General features: G+C 42.8%; 1 protein-coding gene across 4 annotated transcripts in view; it reads right to left on the bottom strand.

Annotated features, from left to right (window-relative positions):
- mthfd1l (methylenetetrahydrofolate dehydrogenase (NADP+ dependent) 1 like) overlaps positions 1–24,118 on the bottom strand; it is an 86,342-nt gene that overhangs the window by 28,100 nt on the left and 34,124 nt on the right. For all 4 annotated transcript variants that reach the window (XM_021600759.2, XM_021600758.2, XM_021600760.2 and 1 more), the window contains exons 18-19: positions 19,796–19,864; positions 12,040–12,151 (exon numbers count right to left, since the gene is read on the bottom strand). In XM_021600759.2, coding sequence (XP_021456434.2) covers positions 12,040–12,151; positions 19,796–19,864 — 181 coding nt within the window. The remainder of the gene's footprint in view (positions 1–12,039; positions 12,152–19,795; positions 19,865–24,118) is intronic.

Below are 24,118 nucleotides of genomic sequence, written 5' to 3' on the forward strand. Positions count from 1 at the left end.
CCGAAGTCTTGCTCCCAGACAAGCTAAACACCTTCTTCGCCCGCTTTGACAACAATAAAGTGCATGGCTCGCTCCCAAGAACTGTGGGCTCTTGTTCTCCGTGGCCGATGTGAGTAAGACATTTTAGTGTGTTAACCCTCGCAAGGCTGCCGGCCCAGGCTGCATCCCTAGCCGCATCCTCAGAGCATGTGCAGACCAGTTGGCTGGAGTGTTTATGAACATATTCAAGCTCTTCCTATCCCAGTCTGCTGGCCCCATTTGTCCACCATTGTTCCTGTACCCATGAAAGCAAAGATTACTGAACTAAATGACTATCCGTAGCACTCACTGCTGTCATCATGAAGTGCTTTGAGAGGCTAGTTAAGGATCATCACTACCTTAACGGATACCCTAGACCCATTTAAATTTGCTTACCGCCCCAATAGATCCACAGACGATGCAATTGCCATCGCACTGCACACTGTCCTATCCCATCTGGACAAGTGCCTGTCTGTGTAAGAATGCTGTTCATTGACCATAGCTCAGCCTACAACACCATAGGAAACGCCACCTCCACTTCCCTGATCCTCAACATAGGGGCCCCACAAGGGTGCGTGCTCAGCCCCCTTCTGTACTCCCTGCTCACCCATGACTGCGTGGCCACGCACCCCTCCAAATCAAGCAGATGTCACAACAGTAGGCCTGATTACCAACAATGACGAGACAGCCTACAGGGAGAAGGTGAGGGTCCTGATGGAGTGGTGCCATGAAAATAACCTCTCCCTTAACGTCAACAAAGCTGATCGTGGACTTCAGGAAACAGCAGAGGGAGCACACCCTTATCCACATCGACGGGACCGCAGTGGAGAAGCTGAAAAGCTTGAAGTTTCTCAGCGTACACATCACTGACGATCTGAAATGGTCCACCCACATAGACAGTGTGGTGAGGAAGGTGCAACAGCACCTCTTCAACCTCAGGAGGCTGAAGAAATTCAGCTTGGCCCCTAAGACCCTCACAAACTTTAACAGATGCACAATTGAGAGCATCCTGTCGGGCTGAATCACCGCCTGGTACGGCAACTGCAACACCTGCAATCACAGGGCTCTCTAGAGGGTGATGCGGTCTGCCCAACGCGTCACCGGGGGCACACTGTCTGCCCTCCAGGACACCTACAGCACCCAATGTCACAGGAAGGCCAAAAAATATAATCAAGGACATCAACCACCCGAGCCACAGCCTGTTCACCCCCTATCATCCAGAAGGCGAGGGCAATACAGGTGCATCAAAGCTGGGACCGAGAGACTGAAAAACAGCTTCCATCTCAAGGCCATCAGACTGTTAAATAGCCATCACTAGCCGGCCTCCACCCATTACCCTGCCCTGAACGTAGTCACTGTTAGTAGCCAGTTACCACACGGTTACTCAACCCTGTACCTTAGAGGCTGCTGCCCTGTGTACATAGACATGGAACACTGGTCCCTTTAATAATGTTTACATACTGCTTTACTCATTTCATATGTATATACTGTACTTGATTTTAGTCAATGCGACTCCGAGATTGCTCGTCCTAAAATGTATATATTTCTTAATTCAATTATTTTACTTTTAGATTTGTGTGTATTGTTTTGAATTGTTAGATATTACTGCACTGTTGGAGCTAGGAACACAAGCATTTTGCTACATCCACAATAACATCTGTAAATATGTGTATGTGACCAATAACATTTGATTTGATGACAGCTAACACCACTAACACTGTTAGGGCTACAGGTTTACATTTCATCACATTGAAACTGTCAGCAAAGAGCTAGCACAGGGCTAATGACAACATAGACAACCAGCCTTGTGACCGCTTCCTGTTGTTTACACAGGAATCTCAGTCCTGGATGTTTCCAGTAGGGACCCCTGGTCCACTGGCCCTGCCCCAGTAGGCTGTGCCCCCCCACCAGGGCTCCCTCAGGCTCCAGGCCATGACAGCCAGCTCCTCCCAGACTACACCCCCTCTCAGTGGGCTTCCTGTGCCACTTCCCTGGGAGGTCGGGGGAAGTTACTGTTTCCACTGGTGAAAGGTGGCATTCCTAACAGAGGTGTATGTGTGTGTGTGTGTGTGTGTGTGTGTGTGTGTGTGTTGAACTCTAGAAAACCCTAGGCCAGTTAAATCCTGGATTATCCCAAATAAAAGGATGTCGATTAAAAGGATTTAATAAATATTTGGACCTACAGTAATTAAGGGAATCACCTGCAATTGTGTGTGTTTTAGAAGTCAAGCGTGTAGATTCTCCATTTAACATCTGACATGATGTCTAACTGACCACGGACACACGCCACCATACTGTTCCTTCTAGCTATTCAGAGCACTCCAAAAAGTCAGGCCCAGAATTTCACAGTCCACAATATAAACGGAGTTTAACAAGTGATGAAAATGTGTTTATCCATAAAACTCTACTCATCTGGAAATGCATATGGGAAAATGAACAGAAACAGAGATTGAAACAGTGTATTTAAGCTATTTGACCACAGAGGAGATTAGTGTATTGAGAGTGTGGTTAGGAAGAGACGTCCTCGGACCCAAAATGTTACAGACTGACAAACGATAAAATACAATCCCTCGGTTGTGGTGACTATTTTCTGGAAAGGGGGTGAGTTTCCATGAGAAAATGAAAGGTGTGTATTATATCATGGCTAAACTGTTATACGGGCTAATCAACAGAGAGAGACAGAGAGAGGGATAGAGAGAAGGGGGGGGGGAGAGTCTGCTCTGCTTAACCTCAATGTCATTAAGCCATCTGTCAGAGATGCGGTAGTTTTTGGGGCCTAAAAAACACATTCTGCATTTCAACTGGTGGCCTTTCCATTTGTTAAAATCAACAACGCATGTCCAAATCTTAACCAAAGGATTTAGCAAGATGTTTGGTGAACTACGGAGAGCAGACTGTTTTCTTGCATTTCTACAGGGGTAGGAATTTGTTTTTGTGTTTATCCTGGCTGTGACAACATGGTATTACTGTCAAGTCCTGGCAATGAATTGATCACCAGAGAAAAAGCTTATTTTGGTCTCATTTTGAAACCTGGGTAGTGGATTAATGATGATCCTTTCACAAATTTTGATTGTCCAATGACACAACCACACACACAGTCGCCGCCGCGTACGAGAGAGAGAAAGACAGAAACAACAACACGGTAACCCAGAGGATGTCTAAAGGAAGTCCCTGTGAGTTTCCTGGTCTGTGTGGTGACCTCAAACTAGTGAGGATTGTTGTGAAAAGCTGTGGGGCTACAGAGGACAGAGCAGGGGAGTAGTGAGGCTTGTTCAGGGTTACTACCAGTCACAGATCTGGAGCAGCAGCAGCCCAGCCTCAGCGCGCGCACACACACACACACGCACACACACACACACACACACACACACACACACACACAGGCCTGAAAAGTAAGCCAGGTCGGCGCTAGGTTCTCCAAACCCCCCCCCCCCCCCAAAAAAAAACTCACATTTTTCCCCCAATATGAATATAAATGCAGATTTGAGATATAGTTTTATTCCATTCTTTACATTATTCTCTCAGGTTCCAATCCTGACTTTAGAAACTAAATGTGTGTTATTCATCTGAATTAGCCTATGCATTAATGTCATTGGGAGGCCTGCACAAAAGTTGTCAAATTTGTGTTCAGTTCAACATTTCAACAAGTTTGGATGTGTCTAGTTATTCAAATGGATCCACATTCCTTCATCTGTGTGTTTTGTACAAAGGGGAAAACCCAGTGTCCCTGTTGTTAGAGGTTATTTGAGTGCCCTCTCCTCCACACCAGACCAGACCACTAAGGATGCAGGAATAGCAGGAATCTGACATGTGGAATGCATTTCAAAATGGGAGTCTGTCTGGGACTAGCCTCCACCCAGGGTGCATTCGATCTCTCTCTTATCTAAACTACAGTCAGTGCTAGACTGAAGGCTGAAACTGACTTGAAAACTACCACAACTAAAACATGTGAGAAGGATAGCATTACATTGTCACCTTCAACTTACTGTAATAAGTAATAACCACACATTCTGGTGTTTTGTTCTTGGCAGGGGGGGGGGGGGGGGGAAGCAGAGTAGAGGAAGAGGGGAGGAAAGGGGGAGAGGGCATCACAGCTGTCTGAGGAGCCTCAGAGGGGAGGGTAAGTTCCTAACATACCTGAGAGTCTGGTAACAAACAGAGACAGCAGAGAGGGAGAGTGAAGGGAGCAGGAGAGGGACTACGAACACAGGGAGCAGGAGTGGGACTACGAACACAGGGAGCAGGAGAGGGACTACGAACACAGGGAGCAGGAGAGGGACTACGGACACAGGGAGCAAGAGAGGGACTACGGACACAGGGAGCAAGAGAGGGACTACGAACACAGGGAGCAGGAGAGGGACTACAAACACAGGGAGCAAGAGAGGGACTACGAACACAGGGAGCAGGAGAGGGACTACGGACACAGGGAGCAGGAGAGGGACTACGAACACAGGGAGCAGGAGAGGGACTACGAACACAGGAGAGATAGAGGTAAAGAGAGAGCGAGGAAGGAAAAAGAGGAAGGGATAAGATGGCCCCTTCCACACTTCTCTCCTCCTGACTGTGTTGTGAAACTCTACACTGGGAGCGTATTGCCTACGCATTCCTTCAGGTCAGTAGCGTGACAGTAACTACCTGGGCATGAAGGTGGCCACACACAAACACTGTAACTAGGTGGTAAGTAGTAGTACTGTGGGTTTAGCTATGACTAAACACACCGGGCATGCCCTTAAAGACAGTTCACTACCACTCTGTGTCCACAGGCAAAAACACACACATTCCCATTATTCTTTCACAGAGAGACTGAGAATGGAGATTTAAAAAAGAGTGAGAGGAGATGAGAGGAGAGTAAAACAGGGAGGGGAGGATGGATAGAGAAATATGGAAAGAGTCAGGTATGCTTTGACATTGATGGATTAGGCTGATTTACTCCAATGCATTCCACAGGCTCTTACGATTACAAATCTGCTTCCTCCTCTAACGGAACTTTTCCACAGTTCCTAGAAAGCTTCGGAACCCTAGTCTGGAGCGTGGACTCCAAGCAGCAACTCTAAGGTACCAGGGCCAGAGGCTAGAGGCAGGACCAAGGCCAGAGGCTTGAGCAAGGCCCAGGGCAGGACTCCTCCAAGCACCAATCCTGAGGTACCAGGGCCAGAGGCTTGAGCCAGGACCAGGGTAGGACTCCTCCAAACAGCAACCCTGAAGTACCAGGGCCAGAGGCTTGAGCCAGGACCAGGGTAGGACTCCTCCAAGCAGCAACCCTGAAGTACCAGGGCCAGAGGCTTGAGCAAGGCCCAGGGCAGGACTCCTCCAAGCACCAATCCTGAGGTACCAGGGCCAGAGGTTAGAGCCAGGACCAGGGTAGGACTCCTCCAAGCAGCAACCCTGAAGTACCAGGGCCAGAGGCTTGAGCAAGGCCCAGGGCAGGACTCCTCCAAGCACCAATCCTGAGGTACCAGGGCCAGAGGTTAGAGCCAGGCCCAGGGCAGGACTCCTCCAAGCAGCAACCCTGAAGTACCAGTGCCAGGACCAGGACTCAGGAGTAAGTGGGCTAAAGGTACTGGAAGCCAAGAACTAAGCTAAAGTTCAACCCTGGAGTTGTAACTTATATTTTGAGCCCACACTTCCCAGGTAACCCGGGGTTTGAATTCCTCGCCAAAGTGTGCATGCGCGCTTCAGCCCAGAATGTACAGTTGAAAAAGAGCTGGCCGTCATTTTTTTAGTTACTGTGTCTGTGTGTGTTACTCGCACATCACACTCTTAGAATTAAGGGGGACCCTGGAGTTCCTCAGGGAACCATTGGTAGCCAATGTCAGCTGTACATAGTCCATCGGTAAATAGCCCACCCAATTTAAAGGTGAAATAAAAATGGTTCATATTTGCACCTTTTGTTAGTTGAGCGGTACTGGGAAGAATCTTTCATCCTTCAATGCAGCAAAGGCTTCCTGGAGAAAAGTGTATATATTGTAGCTATATCTTCTAGCGGTGGCAGCTGATCAGAAGATTTGTGGCTTATTTGGGGCTTGGCTTTCAAAAAGTTATTTTTGGCCACTCATGAGAGTAATTGTCATTGCTGTTCATGTGTTCAGTTGCAGAGTCAATAATAGAGCCTGACTGATAAATCGGTTGACCAATATAAAAAAAATGTAATCAAATATTTGTATCCGTCTTCATTCCAAAGATAAAGCACAGATATTATAGACATCGAAGAAACAAATACATCTGTTCATTAGCAGTCTTTTTTATGCCCGAAGAGGGCGCTCTACGAGCTGATCATTGAACTTCATTCAGCCTTAGGTCACAACGTGAGAGATGGTAGGTATGGTGGTTTGACAGTGAGTAGCTTGCCACAGCCAGCGTATTTGAATAAGTAAATCATCAAAAGTACAATTCACCAAGCAAGCAGCCCTGTCATCACATTCTCACTTAGTTAAAGTTAGCTGGTTTGCTAGCCAGCAGGGTAGTTAGTACATAAGTAACAGAGATTGAGCTAACACTGGAATGGCGCCAAAGTGAACACTCATCCTTGATACAAAAATGACACCATTACGGTCTTGGCCTATTATGTTAGCGAGTGGGCTTATTTAGTCAATTTTCCAAAATAAACAAACAATCTGCAAAATGCAAGTCAGTTGGTTACATATCTACAGTGGGTTTGCGAAAATTATTCACCCCCTTGGCATTTTTCCTATGTTGTTGCCTTGATTTTTGGGGGGCTTGTATCATTTGATTTACACAACATGTCATCCACATTGAAAATACAAACAAGAAATAAGACAAAAAACAGAAAACTTTAGCGCTTGCCGCTTGCTCGGTGGTGTCCCTTGCTTAGTGGTGTTGCAGACTCTGGGACCTTTCCCAGAGTGTATATAACAGGTGTATATAAACCCTAAGATCATGTGACACTTAAATAAAGTCCACCTGTGTGCAATCTAACTAATTATGTGACTTCTGAAGGTAATTGGTTGCACCATATCTTATTTAGGGCCTTCATAGCAAAGGGGCTGAATACATATGCACGCACCATTTTTTTTAAAACAAGTTATTTTTTGCATATCACTTTACATATTTGGACTATTTTATGCATGTCCATTACATGAAATCCAAATCTATTTAAATTACAGGTTGTAATGCAACAAAATAAGAAAAACGCCAAGGGGGATGAATACTTTAGCAAGGCACTGTATCACTCAGGCTATTTGATTGCATTCATGAGATAAGTAGCTAACGTTAGCTAGCTAGCTAAATTAGAACATGTGACTAAAAACAGTGAGGCAAGCATATCTGCATAAACGTTTTCAGTCATCAGTGCATGCCATTTGCAGATGGAATTTATAGCGAATACAATTTTGGATTGAATAGCAGAGTAATGTACATACAGTACTTTCAGAAAGTAATCATACCCCTTAAATTTTTCACATTTTGTTATGTTGTAGAGTGGGATTAAAATGGAATTAATTGTATTTTTTCAACGATCTACACAAAATATTGTAATGTCAAAGTGGAAGACAAATTTGAATATTTGCGAAACATTTATGAAGAATAAAGTATCTTGATTAGATAAGTATTCAACACCCGAGTCAATAGATGTTAGAATCACCTTTGGCAGTGTTTACAGCAGTGAGTCTTTCTGGGTAAATCTCTAAGAGCTTTCCACACCTGGATTGTGCAACATTTGGCCATTATTCTTTTAATAAATTCTTCAAGCTCTGTCGAATTGGTTATTGATCATTGCGTTTTAGGTTATTGTCCTGCTGAAAGGTGAATTCATCTCCCAGTGTCTGGTGAACCAGGTTTTCCTCTAGAATTTAGCTTGTGCTTAGCTACATTCAGTAACATTTTTGATCCTGAAAAACACCTCAGTCCTTAATGCGAACAAGCATACCCATAACATGATGCAGCCACCACTATGCTTGAAAATGTGTACCGTGGTACTCTGTAATATGTTGTATTGGATTTGCCCCAAACATAACACTTTGTATTCAGGACAAAAAGTTAATTGCTTTGCGACAATCTTTGCACTATTACTTTAGTTACTTGTTGCAAACAGGATAAATGTTTTGGAATATTTTTATTATGTACAGGCTTCCTTATTTTCACTCTGTCAAATAGGTTTAGTATTGTGGATTAACTGCAATGTTGTTGATCCATCCTCAGTTTTATCCTATCAGAGGCATTACACTCTGTAACTGTTTTAAAGTCACCATTGGCATCATGGTAAAATCCCCGAGCGGTTTCCTTCTTCTCCGGAAACTGAGTTAGTATCTTTGTAGGGTCTGATTGTATTGATACACCATCCGAAGTGTAATTAATAACTTCTCCATGCTCAAAGGGATATTCAAATGTCTGCTTTTTTATTTTTACCCATGCAACTTGTGACTTGTTAAAGACTCCAATAAACTCCTAGACTTAAGTACACTTGCCATAGTAAAGGGGTTGAAAACTTATTGACCCTAGACTTTTCAGCTTTTCATTTAATTTGTAAAAACTGACATTATGGGGTATTGTGTGTAGGGAAAAAGTCAAGGGGTGTGTATACTTTCTGAAGATATGTATGTATGGTTACTATAAGAAAACATTGTTGTAATGAACAGCTAACTTGTGCATGTCATAGGTTGCCATAAAGTGTTTGTGTAAATCTACTCAGGACAAATGCTAACGCTGACACAGTGGTGGCATGACAAACGACATGTTACTGCATTTAAATGCTTATTTGTGAACAGTGCCGTTTCCGATTTACTTGAGACAAAGTTTAATTCATTCAGCCAGCCACCCCCTGTGTTGGTTTAGGACAAATACTTGTACATACTTCTTATCCACTTCCATTGATAGACTCTTTAAGTCATACCTAAGGTAAACTAAACAAGTTTTGTATTTACTGTCTTATTTAGAAGATATACACTGAGTGTACAAAACATTAGGGACACCTTCCTGATGTTGTGCTGCACTTCCTTTTGTCCTCAGAACAGCCTCAATTCGTTGGGCATGGCCTTTACAAGGTGTCGAAAGCATTCCACAGGGATGCTGGCCCCTGTTGACTCCAATGCTTCCCCCAGTTGTGTCAAATTGGCTGGATGTCCTTAATGGAACACTATTGAGCGTGAAAAAGCCAGCAGCGTTTGCAGTTCTTGACACAACCCGGTGCCAACTACCAATCCCTGTTCAAAGGCACTTCAATCTTTTGTCCTGCCCATTCACCCTCTGAATGGCGCAAGAGCACACACACAATCCATGTCTCAATTGTCGCAAGGCTTGAAATCCTTCTTTATCCTGTCTCCTCCCCTTCATCTACACTGATTGAAGTGTATTTAAAAAGTGACATCAATAAGGGATCATTGACCAAGTGAAGGCTATCTATGTCATGGAAAGAGCAAGTGTTCATAATGTTTTGTTCTCTCTTTTGTGGTTGCTTTTTGGTAGATATCCTGTAAACCACAAATAAATGTTCTTAAATAATGCACATTTTATAATTTGTTAAGAAATCATAATTTACAAGTACCTGTTAATAATTTACAGCACAATGTGTACAAAAAAGGTCTGTTTTTCATTCCACCTCAAAAACACAACATTGGCAGATATATCGGTAATCTGTGACTTTTGCCTCCCTAATATCAATATCATATTGGACCCAAAAATAACATAGCGGTCAGGTTCTAGTCAATATTGGTTACGCCTGTACACTGCTAGTTCTGCTGCCTTTTTTAAAGGCGGACATAAGTGCATGTGATACTAAAGAGCCAAGTACAGTTGAAGTCGTAAGTTTACATACACTTAGGTTGGTGTCAATAAAACTTGTTTCTCAACCACTCCACAAATTTCTTATTAACAAACCATAGTTTTAGCAAGTCGGTTAGGGCACCTACTTTGTGCATGACACAATACATTTTTCCAACAATTGCTTACAGACAGATTATTTCCCTTATCATTCACTGTATCACAATTCCAGTGGGTCAGAAGTTTACATACACCAAGATGACTGTGCCTTTAAACAGCTTGGAAAATTCCAGAAAATTATGTAATGGCTTTAAAAGCTTCTGATAGGCTAATTGACATAATTTGAGTCAATTGGTGGTGTACCTGTGGATGTATTTCAAGGCCTACCTTCAAACTCAGTGCATCTTTGCTTGACATCATGGAAAAATCAAAAGAAAAATCAGCTAAGTCCTCAGATATTTTTTTTGTAGACCTCCACAAGTCTGGTTCATCCTGGGGAGCAATTTCCAAACGCCTGAAGGCACCATGTTCATCTGTACAAACAACAGTATGCAAGAATAAACACCTGGGGACCACACAGCCGTCATACCGCTCAGGAAGGAGACGCGTTCTGTCTCTTAGAGATGAACGTACTGTGGTGCAAAAAGTGAAAATCAATCCCAGAACAACAGCAAAGGACCGTGTGAAGATTCTGGAGGAAACAGGTACAAAAGTATCTATATCCACAGTAAAACGAGTCCTATATCAACATAACCTGAAAGGCTGCTCAGCAAGGAAGCCACTGCTCCAAAACCGTCATAAAAAAGCCAGACTACGGTTTGCAACGACACATGAGTACTTTTTGGAGAAATGTCCTCTGGTCTGGTGAAACCAAAATAGAACTGTTTGGCCATAATGACCATCGTTATGTTTGGAGGACAAAGGGGGAGGCTTGCAAGCTGGAGAACACCATCCCAACTGTGAAGCACGGGGGTGGCAGCATCATGTTGTGGGGATGCTTTGCTGCAGGAGGGACTGGTGCACTTCACAAAATAGATGGCATCATGAGGGAAGGAAAATTACGTGGATTTACTGAAGCAACATCTCAAGACATCAGTCAGGAAGTTAAAGCGTGGTCACAAATGAGTCTTCCAAATGGACAAGCATACTTCCAAAGTTGTGACAAAATGGCTTAAGGACAACAAAGTCAAGGTATTGGAGTGGTCATCACAAAGCCCTGACCTCAGAAAATGTGTGGGCAGAACTGAAAAAGTGTGTGCGAGCAAGGAGGCCTACAAACCTGACTCCGTTACATCAGCTCTGTCAGGAGGAATGGGTTAAATGTCAAGAATTATGAAAAACAGAGTTTAAATGTATTTGGCTAAGGTGTATGTAAACTTCCGACTTCAACTGTAGCATTCCATTGTTACAATCGTCACCGTTTTGTTACAATATTGAAACACTAATATAATACATTCACTATAATCATTTTTTATTCATTTTTATTTAACCAGGTAGGCTAGTTGAGAACAAGTTCTCATTTACAACTGCGACCAGGCCAAGATAAAGCGTAGCAATTCGACACATACAACAACACAGAGTTACACATGGTGTAAAAAAAACATAGTCAATAATACAGTAGAAAGAAAACAAAAAGTCTATATACAGTGAGTGCAAATGAGGTAATTTAAGGAAATAAATAGGCCATGGTGGCAAAGTAATTACAATATAGCAATTAAACACTGGAATGGTAGATTGGCAGAAGATGAATGTGCAGGTAGAGATACTGGGGTGCAAAGGAGCAAAATAAATCAATAAATACCAGTATGGGGATGAGGTAGGTAGATAGATGGGCTGTTTACAGATAGGCTATTTACAGGTGCAGTGATCTGTAAAATGCTCTGACAGCTGGTTCTAAAAGCTAGTGAGGGAGATGTGAGTCTCCAGCTTCAGAGATTTTTGCAATTTGTTCCAGTCATGGGCAGCAGAGAACTGGAAGGAAAGACGACCAAAGGAGGAATTGGCTTTGGGGGTGATCAGTGAGAGCTGGAGCAGTGCTGGAGCGCGTGCTACGAGTGGGTGCTGCTATGGTGACCAGTGAGCTGAGATAAGGCGGGGCTTTACCTACTATAATAATAATAAATCATGTCACTTACATTTATATTATTAAAAAAGGTTCAACATTTAACCCCTGCTCTCACAAAAAGGTATCCGTGTGAACCTTTACAAATGAACTGAACGGGTTCCCCCACAGTGGCAATCATTTTGAGACACAAAAGGTTCCTCGAGGCTCCTTTAATTCTAAGAGTGTGCACTGAGGACACTTACCTACAAATCCGTCCTCTCCTACCAGCTTCAATGCAAGCTTGTCTGCCAGCACCGAGGAGTTGCCATGGGCGATGTTGGCAAATGGCCCCGCGTGGACAAACACTGGAGAACCCTAGAACAACGGAAGGGCACACCATTTTTATTACCCAAAGTGACTTACTAGCAAACCCAGTACAAACAAACAAACAAACATCTAAGAAGTACCTCTACATTAATTTGCATTCTACAACTACATCATTGAGTTTCAGGACTGCATATGTGTCTAAACATTATTTGTCTACACAGCAGCTGCAGGTTAAGAGCTGGGAGGCACTAGTAGTGCAAAGTGCCAGTGTTAATACACAGAACAACCCCATTCAGCCATTGGACTATGTCTATAACAATATACAAGGTCAACTACAACTTTTGAGGAAGAAAATTGCTAACACCCCAGTCAAAATACTGGGAGAGGGGAAAAGCTTGGAGGGAGGAAGCTGGGATAGGGGAAAAGCTTGGAGGGAGGAAGCTAGGATAGGGGAAAAGCTTGGAGGGAGGAAGCTGGGATAGGGGAAAAGCTTGGAGGGAGGAAGCTAGGATAGGGGAAAAGCTTGGAGGGAGGAAGCTGGGATAGGGGAAAAGCTTGGAGGGAGGAAGCTGGGATAGGGGAAAAGCTTGGAGGGAGGAAGCTGGGATAGGGGAAAAGCTTGGAGGGAGGAAGCTAGGATAGGGGAAAAGCTTGGAGGGAGGAAGCTGGGATAGGGGAAAAGCTTGGAGGGAGGAAGCTGGGATAGGGGAAAAGCTTGGAGGGAGGAAGCTGGGATAGGGGAAAAGCTTGGAGGGAGGAAGCTGGGATAGGGGAAAAGCTTGGAGGGAGGAAGCTGGGATAGGGGAAAAGCTTGGAGGGAGGAAGCTAGGATAGGGGAAAAGCTTGGAGGGAGGAAGCTGGGATAGGGGGAAAGCTTGGAGGGAGGAAGCTAGGATAGGGGAAAAGCTTGGAGGGAGGAAGCTGGGATAGGGGGAAACTGGAAGGTGAGTGAAAACACTTTAGCCATTGTTTTGTCATGTGACAGGGCAGAGACAAATACCTCCAGTCCCACAGAGCTCTAAATCACTTGTTTAATGAGCCTCTTACACATGCTTTATAAAGCATCTACTTAAAATCGGAGAGAGAAAACAAAAAAGAGCACAGTGGGAGAGAATGAATGTGAGTGTGTGATTGTATTGAGAAAAAGAGCAACTAGAGATAAATCAGATGAAGCAGATGAAAAAAAGCCCATTTGAATAGGTGTCCTGTTGCTGTTACCACCCTTTCCATTGTGTGCTCTTTCTCTGACCCTGTAGGAAAGCTAGCATACGTCACATAAAAGGTGAATCTCTGTGTGTGATGACAACCCCTGAACTCTGATTGGATGTTGTGTCATTCCCACCAGGAAAAACATTCAGGAAATATAACCACCAGCTCTCACAAATGAAATGGGAAATAAATACAATAAAAAAGGCAATTGTGTCAGTTCTCCAGTCGGTGGAAAATAAAAGAGGAAGAGAGGATTAAAACACACCCAGGGGAAAGGGATGGAGATAAAAACAGGAAGGAGGAGATCGTTTCATCCTTTCTTCACCTCTCTCTCCAATACACCATCAGCATCACACACAAAAGGGCAAAAGGTTAGACTGGGGTCAATCAGGTGTCAAAACTAAGACTGATTGGTCCATTTAATCATGATCCACTCATGTAGACTGTAAACCCAGATGCCTGTACCAATCCTACATACAGTATTACCTATTACTCCACTGTCACTGTTTTGTACTCTGTGAGGAACAAGTGGAGGATGAGAGGAGACAGCTTTGAGAGAAAACCATAGCAGAGGAATAAAAGGTCTGACTTGGGGGGGGGGGGGGGGTATGTGTGTTGTGGATGGAGCATTACGCTTTCATCATTTGCGGTCACATCTGTGTAAACAACTGTCCTTAACAGGCCATAATTAGCCGTGCCAAGCTGACGACATCACTCCTAGAATGTGTCTGTATCTACAGTGCCTTCAGAAAGTATTCACATCTCTTTACTTTCTCCACATTTTGTTGTGTTACAGTCTAAATTTAAAATAGATTCAATTGAGATTTCTTGTCACTGGGGAGTTTTATACAAATTGATTAAAAAAATTAAAAGCTTAAATGCTATGAGTCAATAACCCCGTTGTTATGGCAAGTCTAAATAAGTTCAGGACTAAAAATGGCTTAACAAGTCACCTAAGTTGCATGGACTCACTGTGTACAATAAAAGTGTTTAATATGATTTTTAAATAACAACCTCATCTCTGTACCCCACACATACAATTATCTGTAAGGTCTCTCAGTTGAGCAGGGAATTTCAAACACAGATTTAACCAAAGACCAAGGAAGTTTTCCAATACCTCGCAAAGAAGGGCACCTATTGGTAGATGGGTAAAACATTTTTAAAAAGCACTCTGAGCATGGTGAAGTTATTAATTACACGTTGGATGGTGTATCAATACAATCAGTCACTACAAAGATACAGGCGTCCTTCCTAACTCAGTTTCCGGAGAAGGAAACCACTCAGGGATTTTACCATGAAGCCAATGGTGACTTTAAAACAGTTACAGAGTGTAATGCCTCTGACTGGAGAAAACTGAGGATGGATCAACAACATTGCAGTTACTCCACAATACCAACACAATTGACAGCGTGAAACGGAGGAAGTCTATACATAATAAAAATATTCTAAAACATGCATCCTGTTTGCAACAGGGCACTAAAGTAATGCTGCAAAAAATGCGGCAAAGCAATTCACTTTTTGTCCTGAATACAAAGTGTAGATAGTAATGCTTAGGGCAAATCCAGAGTATCATTCTCCATATTTTCAAGCATAGTGGTGGCTGCATCATGTTATGTTATGCTTGTTCTCGTTAAGGACTGGGGACTTTTTCAGGATCAAAAAACAGCTGAATTGTAGCTAAATACAGGCAAAATCCTAGGGGAAAACCTGGTTCAGTCTGCTTTCCACCAGACACTGGGAGATGAATTCACCTTTCAGCAGGACAATAACCTAAAACACAAGGCCAAATCTACACTGGAGTTGCTAACCAAAAAGACAGTGAATGTTCCTGAGTGGCTGAGTTACAGTTTTGACTTAAATCTGTTTCAAAATATATATCAAGACCTCAAAATGGTTGTCTAGACATGATCAACAACCAATTTGACAAGAGCTTGCAACAGATGTTGCACAATCCAGTTGTGGATAGCTCTTATTGCCAAATTGTCACATGTATTGACTCAGGGGGTTGAATACTTAACTAATCAAGTTTCTTTTCCTCTCGTTTTTTTTTCCTCCCCAAAAAGTTACAATTTTTCTTCCACTTTGACATTAGAGTATTCTGAATAGATTGTTGAATACATTTTTTTAACAGTTACATCCATTTTAATCCCACTTTGTAACAACAAAATGAGGAAAAAGTTTTTAAAAAGTGTCACGTCCTGACCATAGAGAGCCTTTATTTTCTATGGTGGAGTAGGTCAGGGCGTGACTGGGGGGTTAGTCTAGTTTATATTTTCTACGTGGGGGTTCTAGGTTGTTTTTTCTATGTTGGGGTTTTGATATGATCCCCAATTAGAGGCAGCTGGCTATCGTTGTCTCTAACTGGGGATCATACTAAAGTAGCATTTTTTCCACCTGTGGGTTATGGGATATTGTTTATGTTTTGAGTTAGTGTTGTAGTCAAGGTTTGTTAGTTTGTTTAGTCTTTGCTAAAGTTTCACTTCTTTAATAAATTATGTGGAACTCAACGTACTGCGCCTTAGTCCAACATTCATTCTAACGAACGCGACAAAATTATTGGGACAGTGATACATTTTCTGTTGTTTTGGCTCAGAACTCCAGCCCTTTGGATTTTAAATTATACAATGACTCTACAAACTTGTTGGATGCATTTGCTGTTTGTTTTGCTTGTGTTTCAGATTATTGTGTGCCCAACAGAAATGAGTGTGTCATTTTGGAGTGACTAATAATAATAATAATAAACTCAGCAAAAAAAAGAAATGTCACTGTCAACTGCATTTATTTTCAGCAAACATGTGTAGATGTGTGTATGAACATAACAAGATTCAACAACAGACATAAACTGAACAAGTTCCAGAGACATGTGACTGACAGAAATGGAATAATGTGTCCCTGAACAAAGGAGGGGTCAAAATCAAAAGTAACAGCCAGTATCTGGTGTGGCCACCAGCTGCATTAAGTACGGCAGTGCACCAAATTTGCCAGTTCTTGCTGTGAGATGTTACCCCACTCTTCCACCAAGACACCTGCAAGTTCCCGGACATTTCTGGGCCCTAGCACTCACCCTCCGTTCCAACAGGTCCCAGACGTGCTCTTTGGGATTGAGATCCGGGCTCTTCGCTGGCCATGGCAGAACACTGACCTTCCTGTCTTGCAGGAAATCACACACAGAACGAGCAGTATGTTTGGTGACATTGTCATGCTGGAGAGTCATGTCAGGATGAGCCTGCAGGAAGGGTACCACATGAGGGAGGAGGATGTCTTCCCTGTAACGCACAGCGTTGAGATTGCCTGCAATGACAACAAGCTCAGTCTGATGATGCTGTGACACACCGCCCCAGACCATGACGGACCCTCCACCTCCAAATCAATCCCGCTCCAGAGTACAGGCCTCGGTGTAACGCTCATTCCTTCAACGATAAACACGAATCCGACCATCACCCTTGGTGAGAAAAAACCGCGTCCATCGACGGTGGGTTTGTGCCCATAGGCAACGTTGTTGCCGGTGATGTCTGGTGAGGACCTGCCTTACAAAAGGCCTACAAGCTCTCAGTCCAGCCTCTCAGCCTATTGCAGACAGTCTGAGCACTGATGGAGGGAATGTGCATTCCTGGTGTAACTCGGGCAGTTGTTATTGTCATCCTGTACCTGTCCCGCAGGTGTGATGTTCGAATGTACCGATCCTGTGCAGGTATTGTTACACGCGGTCTGCCACGGCGAGAATGATCAGCTGTCCGTCCTGTCTCCCTGTAGTGCAGTCTTATGCACCTCACAGTACGGACGTTGCAATTTATTGCCGTGGCCACATCTGCAGTCCTCATGCCTCCTTGCAGCATGCCTAAGGCACGTTCACGCAGATGAGCAGGGACCCTGGGCATCTTTCTTTTGGTGTTTTTCACAGTCAGTAGAAAGGCCTCTTTAGTGTCCTAACTTTTCATAACTGTGACCTTAATTGCCTACCGTCTGTAAGCTGTTAGTGTCTTAACGATTGTTCCACAGGTGCATGTTCATTAATTGTTTATGGTTCATTGAACAAGCATGAGAAACAGTGGTCAAACCCTTTACAATGAAGACCTGTGAAGTTATTTGGATTTTTACGAATTATCTTTGAAAGACGTTTATTTTTTTGCTGAGTTTATGTTTCTAAACAATTATCATGATTACGGATAGATCTGAATGAATTGTGAATTAGATGAATTGCTGTCCAAAGGACTGTGTGTGTGTGTGTGTGTGTGTGTGTGTGTGTGTGTGTGTGTGTGTGTGTGTGTGTGTGTTTTATTTGCGAGGCAGAGAGCATAATTTACAAAGCCCCAGAGAGTAGGAACCCAGCACAGCAGGACCTGCACTGGGTCAGAGCAGACCACCTTTGGTTGACATTGAACAGGCATGTTTGTGTGCATGGTGTTTGTACTGTATGTATACAGTAGATTAGAGGCAGTATGGGTGTGTGTGTGTGTTTCAGTCAGTCCCACTTACAGTAAGTTGGCCGTTTTAGAACACACGTACAGTAATCCTGGCCCTCTCGACTACAGACACAGTGAGGCAGCTATTACTTTCCTCCTATCTCTTTACAGACCCTGCTCCATCTGTGAAAACATACATATGCACGTACGCACACACACAAGGGCACAGAGGGCCTAACTAAACTGAAAATTCCCACGGACCCTTTAGGCCTGGTCCATCCCGATATGCATCCCCCTTTCAGAAACACAGGAAACACAGACAGGAAAGGTTCCACAAAACAGGACTCCAGCGTTTCCTCCCAAAACATAAAACCACTCTCTGCAACACCACTTTCCCCCCCTGCTCCCCAAAACAAAAACCTAATCCCATCTCAACCCCACACCCTAAAAACATAAAACCACCTCCCAAAACAAAAAAGTAGCCAGCCAACTACTAACATTTCCTAGTTTCTAACCCCTTCAACGTTTGCATACATATGCTGTCAATTATTGAACATTTTAATTGATGACATTACAAGGGGCTGTTAAATCTTCATTGAACTAACATTTAAGCAATAATTTCTGAGGATCCAGGAATTTTTGTGTGACACACAAAATTTCCTGGGTGTGAGGGCATTGTTGCTGATATTGCCAACATATTTATAAAAATACTGATTACATTTTTTAAAGTAAATAATATTTTAACGAGTAAAGTTGCTGCCCATGTGGTCTGGTTGTTAGTTATTTTTCGTGTTTTGTCCCAGTCGTCACTTAATCATTTTATTCATTTGACTTTGCTATGCTATGCTAAAAAAAAATCATAGGAATTTAGCTAGCTAGCAGAGATTCAATGATGATGATGATGAGAGACAAGAACTTCAATAAATAATGATTTAATAAATATCCAATAGGCCTACATAGGTCGCACTGCATACATTCATTCTTGGACTAGCTAGGCTATTGGTGCTGAAGAGATCGCATTTGTAAAATGACACATTATTGCACAGGTCATAAGGCACATATGTAGGTTTATACAACCCCCAACTTTTGTAAACCACTGAAAAATAATGTGTTGATGATTTTGTCCCCCGAGAGTTAATGAATTTCCTGCCTGGGCTGCAGGACAGTGAAATTACCACATTAACACGTCATGGTACTTTGGTTGATATGCGGGAGTTTTGGGACTCCTTCAATCAGCATCCAGGATCCAAATAACCAGTTTTATAATTCAGTGAGGTGGACTGATTTTATCCAGTATTTGAGTTTCCATTGTGTGGTCATTGAAACATTATTATTTACAATCATTAAATTACAATTAATTATACAGTTCTCCTTGTAATGTAATCAATTAGAATCATTCAATTAGACTGTTCAACAATGGAAGGCATAATGACATTGCTCTGGAGACGGTTCCAGAGGCTCTCCCTGAGGGCAGGTCCACTACAGACACACCAGCCCCAGCAGTCAGAGGGGGCCAGATCAAGATGTATTCCAGCTCTTTATCAGTTTAATCATTCAGTCCATCAGCCCTAATCTCCGTCTCCCTCCATCTCTATTCCTCCATCGCCTCAGAGAGAATAGGGTATGGGCGTTTCCACTAGCATGGGCCAGTCAGAGGTCACACGTGTGCGTGTGTGTGTGTTTGTGTGTGTGTCTGAGTGTCTGAACGTACACGGTCATGTCTCAGAGAACAATGAGATGCAGATGTACGGAGAGGCAGGGTAAACGTCTGGACCATCACACCCAACCTCAACTGATTGCTCTTCAGTTCAATACTAAACAACTGCTCTTAGCTCACAGCTACACTCATTTCCCAGTCTCTAGGAACTTGGAATGTATAAATCTAAGAGGATTGGATAGGTGTTAATAAAATGGCAAAAGTTTAGAAAAAATTGCTCTGATAGCCTACGTGGAATTTTCTGGATATTCCTGAACAACAGTGCAGTCATCACCCTGTCTTTGACAACATCGTTGCCCTCCCTCTATAACGGTCTTCATCTCATGCTTGGATAGCAACGAGGATGTGTGGTTAGAGACTCACTTCTAGGGTCTGCATAAGGGTAGGCTTGATGGCATCCTTCATGAGCACCGCGAGTGCTCCACTCACACCCTGAGAGAGAGAAAGAGAAGTTGTTAGTGTTGAAATTCTTGAAGGGATTTTACAGTATCCTACCAATAAAATAACCAGTAAGCATGCAAACCACACAATAAAACGGCTGTTAAAGCAATTCAAAACCAAAACCCATATTTCCATACACATATCTATGACACACACGGCCCGTCCCTACTTATCATCATTTCCAAAATCCATTCTGGCCTGGTTGTGTGTTTTCCAGTCACTGCGGCATTCCTGATTATCCATAACAGAATATGGGATCCTCCTCAGTGAGCCAGGCCTATATGGCGCAACAACACCACCACCACATCCAGTTGGGGGGGGGGGGTGTCAGAGCCACCTGGGCCAACATGGCTCCACAGTGGAGCTAATAGTTATGAGTTTCAAGGGCAGCTGGAGGCTATTTTGGGTCAAACGAGATCCATGTTGCGTGCTCAAGCTCCTCTGTCTCCTGAGAGGCCCAGCAACCACCCTGCCTAGTCTCCATAATGGCAGGGACATGATAGTGGAGGGTCACTAGGGGTTAAATCCCTACAAAACCTGGTGGGGAAGCTACTTTTGACCTATAACACCATAAACCTGACCTCTACGAGCAAAGGTTCATCCATTTTGAATGTTATATTGTTTTTGTGCATCTCTGAGTGATGTTCTATCGAATCCCTGAGTCATTTCCTGTCTTCATTTGTATCCGAGTTAGTGGCGTTCAAGCAGGCAGAAATCCGGCCAGTATGACGTAACACTGTGATAAAGTCTCTCTCACTACACTGGAAGTTAATAGGAATATAACTTCCAGATCACAAAAACGTCTATCATACATGTCAGATTTCAATACTAGCCGATGTCATAACTCAGGGGGATCCCTTCTCTCGAATGAGCCATTGATCATATTTTTGTGATATTCCTACTTAGGGCTGTGGCAGTCATGAAATTTTGTCAGTCGGTTATTGGTCATACAAAAGACTGCTGGTCTCAAGGTAATTGACCGTTTAGCATTTCCAGGCTTCCACACATACAGTGGGGGAAAAAAATATTTAGTCAGCCACCAATTGTGCAAGTTCTCCCACTTAAAGATGAGAGAGGCTAGTCATTTTCATCATAGGTACACTTCAACTATGACAGACAAAATGAGAAAAAAAAATCCAGAAAATCACATTGTAGGATTTTTAATGAATTTATTTGCAAATTATGGTGGAAAATAAGTATTTGGTCAATAACAAAATTTTCTCAATACTTTGTTATATACCCTTTGTTGGCAATGACAGAGGTCAAACGTTTTCTGTAAGTCTTCACAAGGTTTTCACACACTGTTGCTGGTATTTTGGCCCATTCCTCCATGCAGATCTCCTCTAGAGCAGTGATGTTTTGGGGCTGTTGCTGGGCAACACAGACTTTCAACTCCCTCCAAAGATTTTCTATGGGGTTGAGATCTGGAGACTGGCTAGGCCACTCCAGGACCTTGAAATGCTTCTTACGAAGCCACTCCTTCGTTGCCCGGGCGGTGTGTTTGGGATCATTGTCATGCTGAAAGACCCAGCCACGTTTCATCTTCAATGCCCTTGCTGATGGAAGGTTTTCACTCAAAATCTCACAATACATGGCCCCATTCATTCTTTCCTTTACACGGATCAGTCGTCCTGGTCCCTTTGCAGAAAAACACCCCCAAAGCATGATGTTTCCACCCCCATGCGTCACAGTAGGTATGGTGTTCTTTGGATGCAACTCATCAGTCTTTGTCCTCCAAACACGATAAGTTGAGTTTTTACCAAAAATGTCTATTTTGGTTTCATCTGATCATATGACATTCTCCCAATCTTTTTCTGGATCATCCAAATGCTCTCTAGCAAACTTCAGACAGGCCTGGACATGTATTGGCTTAAGCAGGGGGACACGTCTGGCACTGCAGGATTTGAGTCCCTGGCGGCGTAGTGTGTTGCTGATGGTAGGCTTTGTTACTTTGGTCCCAGCTCTCTGCAGGTCATTCACTAGGTCACTAGATTTTTGCTCACCGTTCTTGTGATCATTTTGACCCCACAGGGTGAGATCTTGCGTGGAGCCCCAGATCGAAGGAGATTATCAGTGGTCTTGTATGTCTTCCATTTCCTAATAATTGCTCCCACAGTTGATTTCTTCAAACCAAGCTGCTTACCTATTGCAGATTCAGTCTTCCCAGCCTGGTGTAGGTCTACAATTTTGTTTCTGGTGTCCTTTGACAGCTCTTTGGTCTTGGCCATAGTGGAGTCTGGAGTGTGACTGTTTGAGGTTGTGGACAGGTGTCTTTTATACTGATAACAAGTTCAAACAGGTGCCATTAATACAGGTAACGAGTGGAGGACAGAGGAGCCTCTTAAAGAAGAAGTTACAGGTCTGTGAGAGCCAGAGATCTTGCTTGTTTGTAGGTGACCAAATACTTATTTTCCACCATAATTTGCAAATAAATAAATTAAAAATCCTACAATGTGATTTTCTGGATTTTTTTTCTCTCATTTTGTCTGTCATAGTTGAAGTGCACCTATGATGAAAATTACAGGCCTCTCATCTTTTTAAGTGGGAGAACTTGCACAATTGGTGGCTGACTAAATACTTTTTTGCCCTGCCCCACTGTACATATATACACACACACACACACACACACACACACACACACACACACACACACATAATCAAATCTATTTAAATATACACCATCACAATATATTTTAGTCAAGTCTAAAGAAACATGATATGAAGAAAATGTATTTCAGAAGAACAGAATATGAGTTGGCTTACTGTATGTCTGGCTATGCTCCATGCCATAGGCTTGTTCATTTAAGTGAAAATATATGGTTATAAGTACCATTATTTTATATGATTTTATATTAAGAAGAATATAATTTATTCTGGGAAAAAAACATTTATTATGGACCAAGAGTGCATATGAAGTGGATATTAAGAGTAAAAGTGATCACTTGAAAAAGGTCCTAAATGCCAGATTTAGAGTTATTTGGTTAGTTGTGAATGAAACAAACCTTAGAATGTCTTAGAAATCAAAACATATATGGGCTGCATGGAGCGACTATCTGCTATTGATTTGAGAAAGAACCTTGCCTCAGGCTGCACAGCTGTCAAATCAATTTACATTTAGAATGGTCCATGATTAAATGGTTAGGAACAGGGGGAGGGGAAAAAGACATCTGTCTGCACTCCAATAGGGATTGGAGGACTCTGGCTTTCCCGCCGGTCTGTTTGGTAGGCTACTTCAGTTTTATAGCGGAGCATAATATGACCAGCTGAGAAATAAATACAACACCACTTATTTCACTGCACGCATCAACCACTGTTTGAGGAGTATGCTCTCGCTGCCAGAAAGGTGATGTTCCGCCCAAACTCTATGCCATGGGCTCTCCAACCTTGTTCCTGCAGCTACCCAGTAGTTAATTTGGGAAAAGTGAAAATCTGTTTGGGAACATCGATATTAAAATGTTTTTGCTACGAAACACATTTAACTTAACTGTTGACAGCTAGTCTGCGCACTCGAGAAAGGAATAGAGGAGGGAGAGATGGAAACGCATGGAGGTGAGATTCTGTATAGCTAAAGGTAATGTCACCCAAACAAGAAAATACATTTTTAAATTAAAACAACAATCCCTATTACTAGGCTGTTCAAAATCAAATACTAGTTCACTAATGTAGACTAACTGTAAGCCGCCCTGCACAATCAATGAATCAACAGCATGGTCTAAGGCTATACGTTCTGTCCAGACTCATGGATATACATGTTGGAGCGTAGCGTAAGGTAACCAAGTCCATCTAGTGTGCACAATAATACAGTCCACACTCAATTATGTATCAAAGAAATCTTAATATGCAGTAGACTATGTATTGTATAATGGTACAATCATAATTTTATTTTTTATTTTTGGGCCTGGGCTCATATGCATAAACTCTAATATACATATGGAGGTTTTTAATTCATCATCACCTTAGAAAGCGCTGTTCATATGGTTTACACTGTTACAATCTGCTGACAAACTTTATTCACATTAATCACAGTGAGGTGAGCTATAAAAATATGATAAGCTGTTTTGATGATAAATGTTGGATTTGATTGCATTTGCACTGTTCTCAAAAGTGAAGATAAAGAATTACATGCATAATCGCATTTATTATAAAATGTGCATTTTTATGGTTAAAATTATCTTCCCCAAACTTGAAACTCACTAGCAGCCTATGTTTGCCAGTTAGGGTCTACACCTGTTGGAAAGCAGGTTA

This window comes from Oncorhynchus mykiss, chromosome 4 (assembly GCF_013265735.2).
Source record: "Oncorhynchus mykiss isolate Arlee chromosome 4, USDA_OmykA_1.1, whole genome shotgun sequence".
Taxonomy (NCBI): domain Eukaryota; kingdom Metazoa; phylum Chordata; class Actinopteri; order Salmoniformes; family Salmonidae; genus Oncorhynchus; species Oncorhynchus mykiss.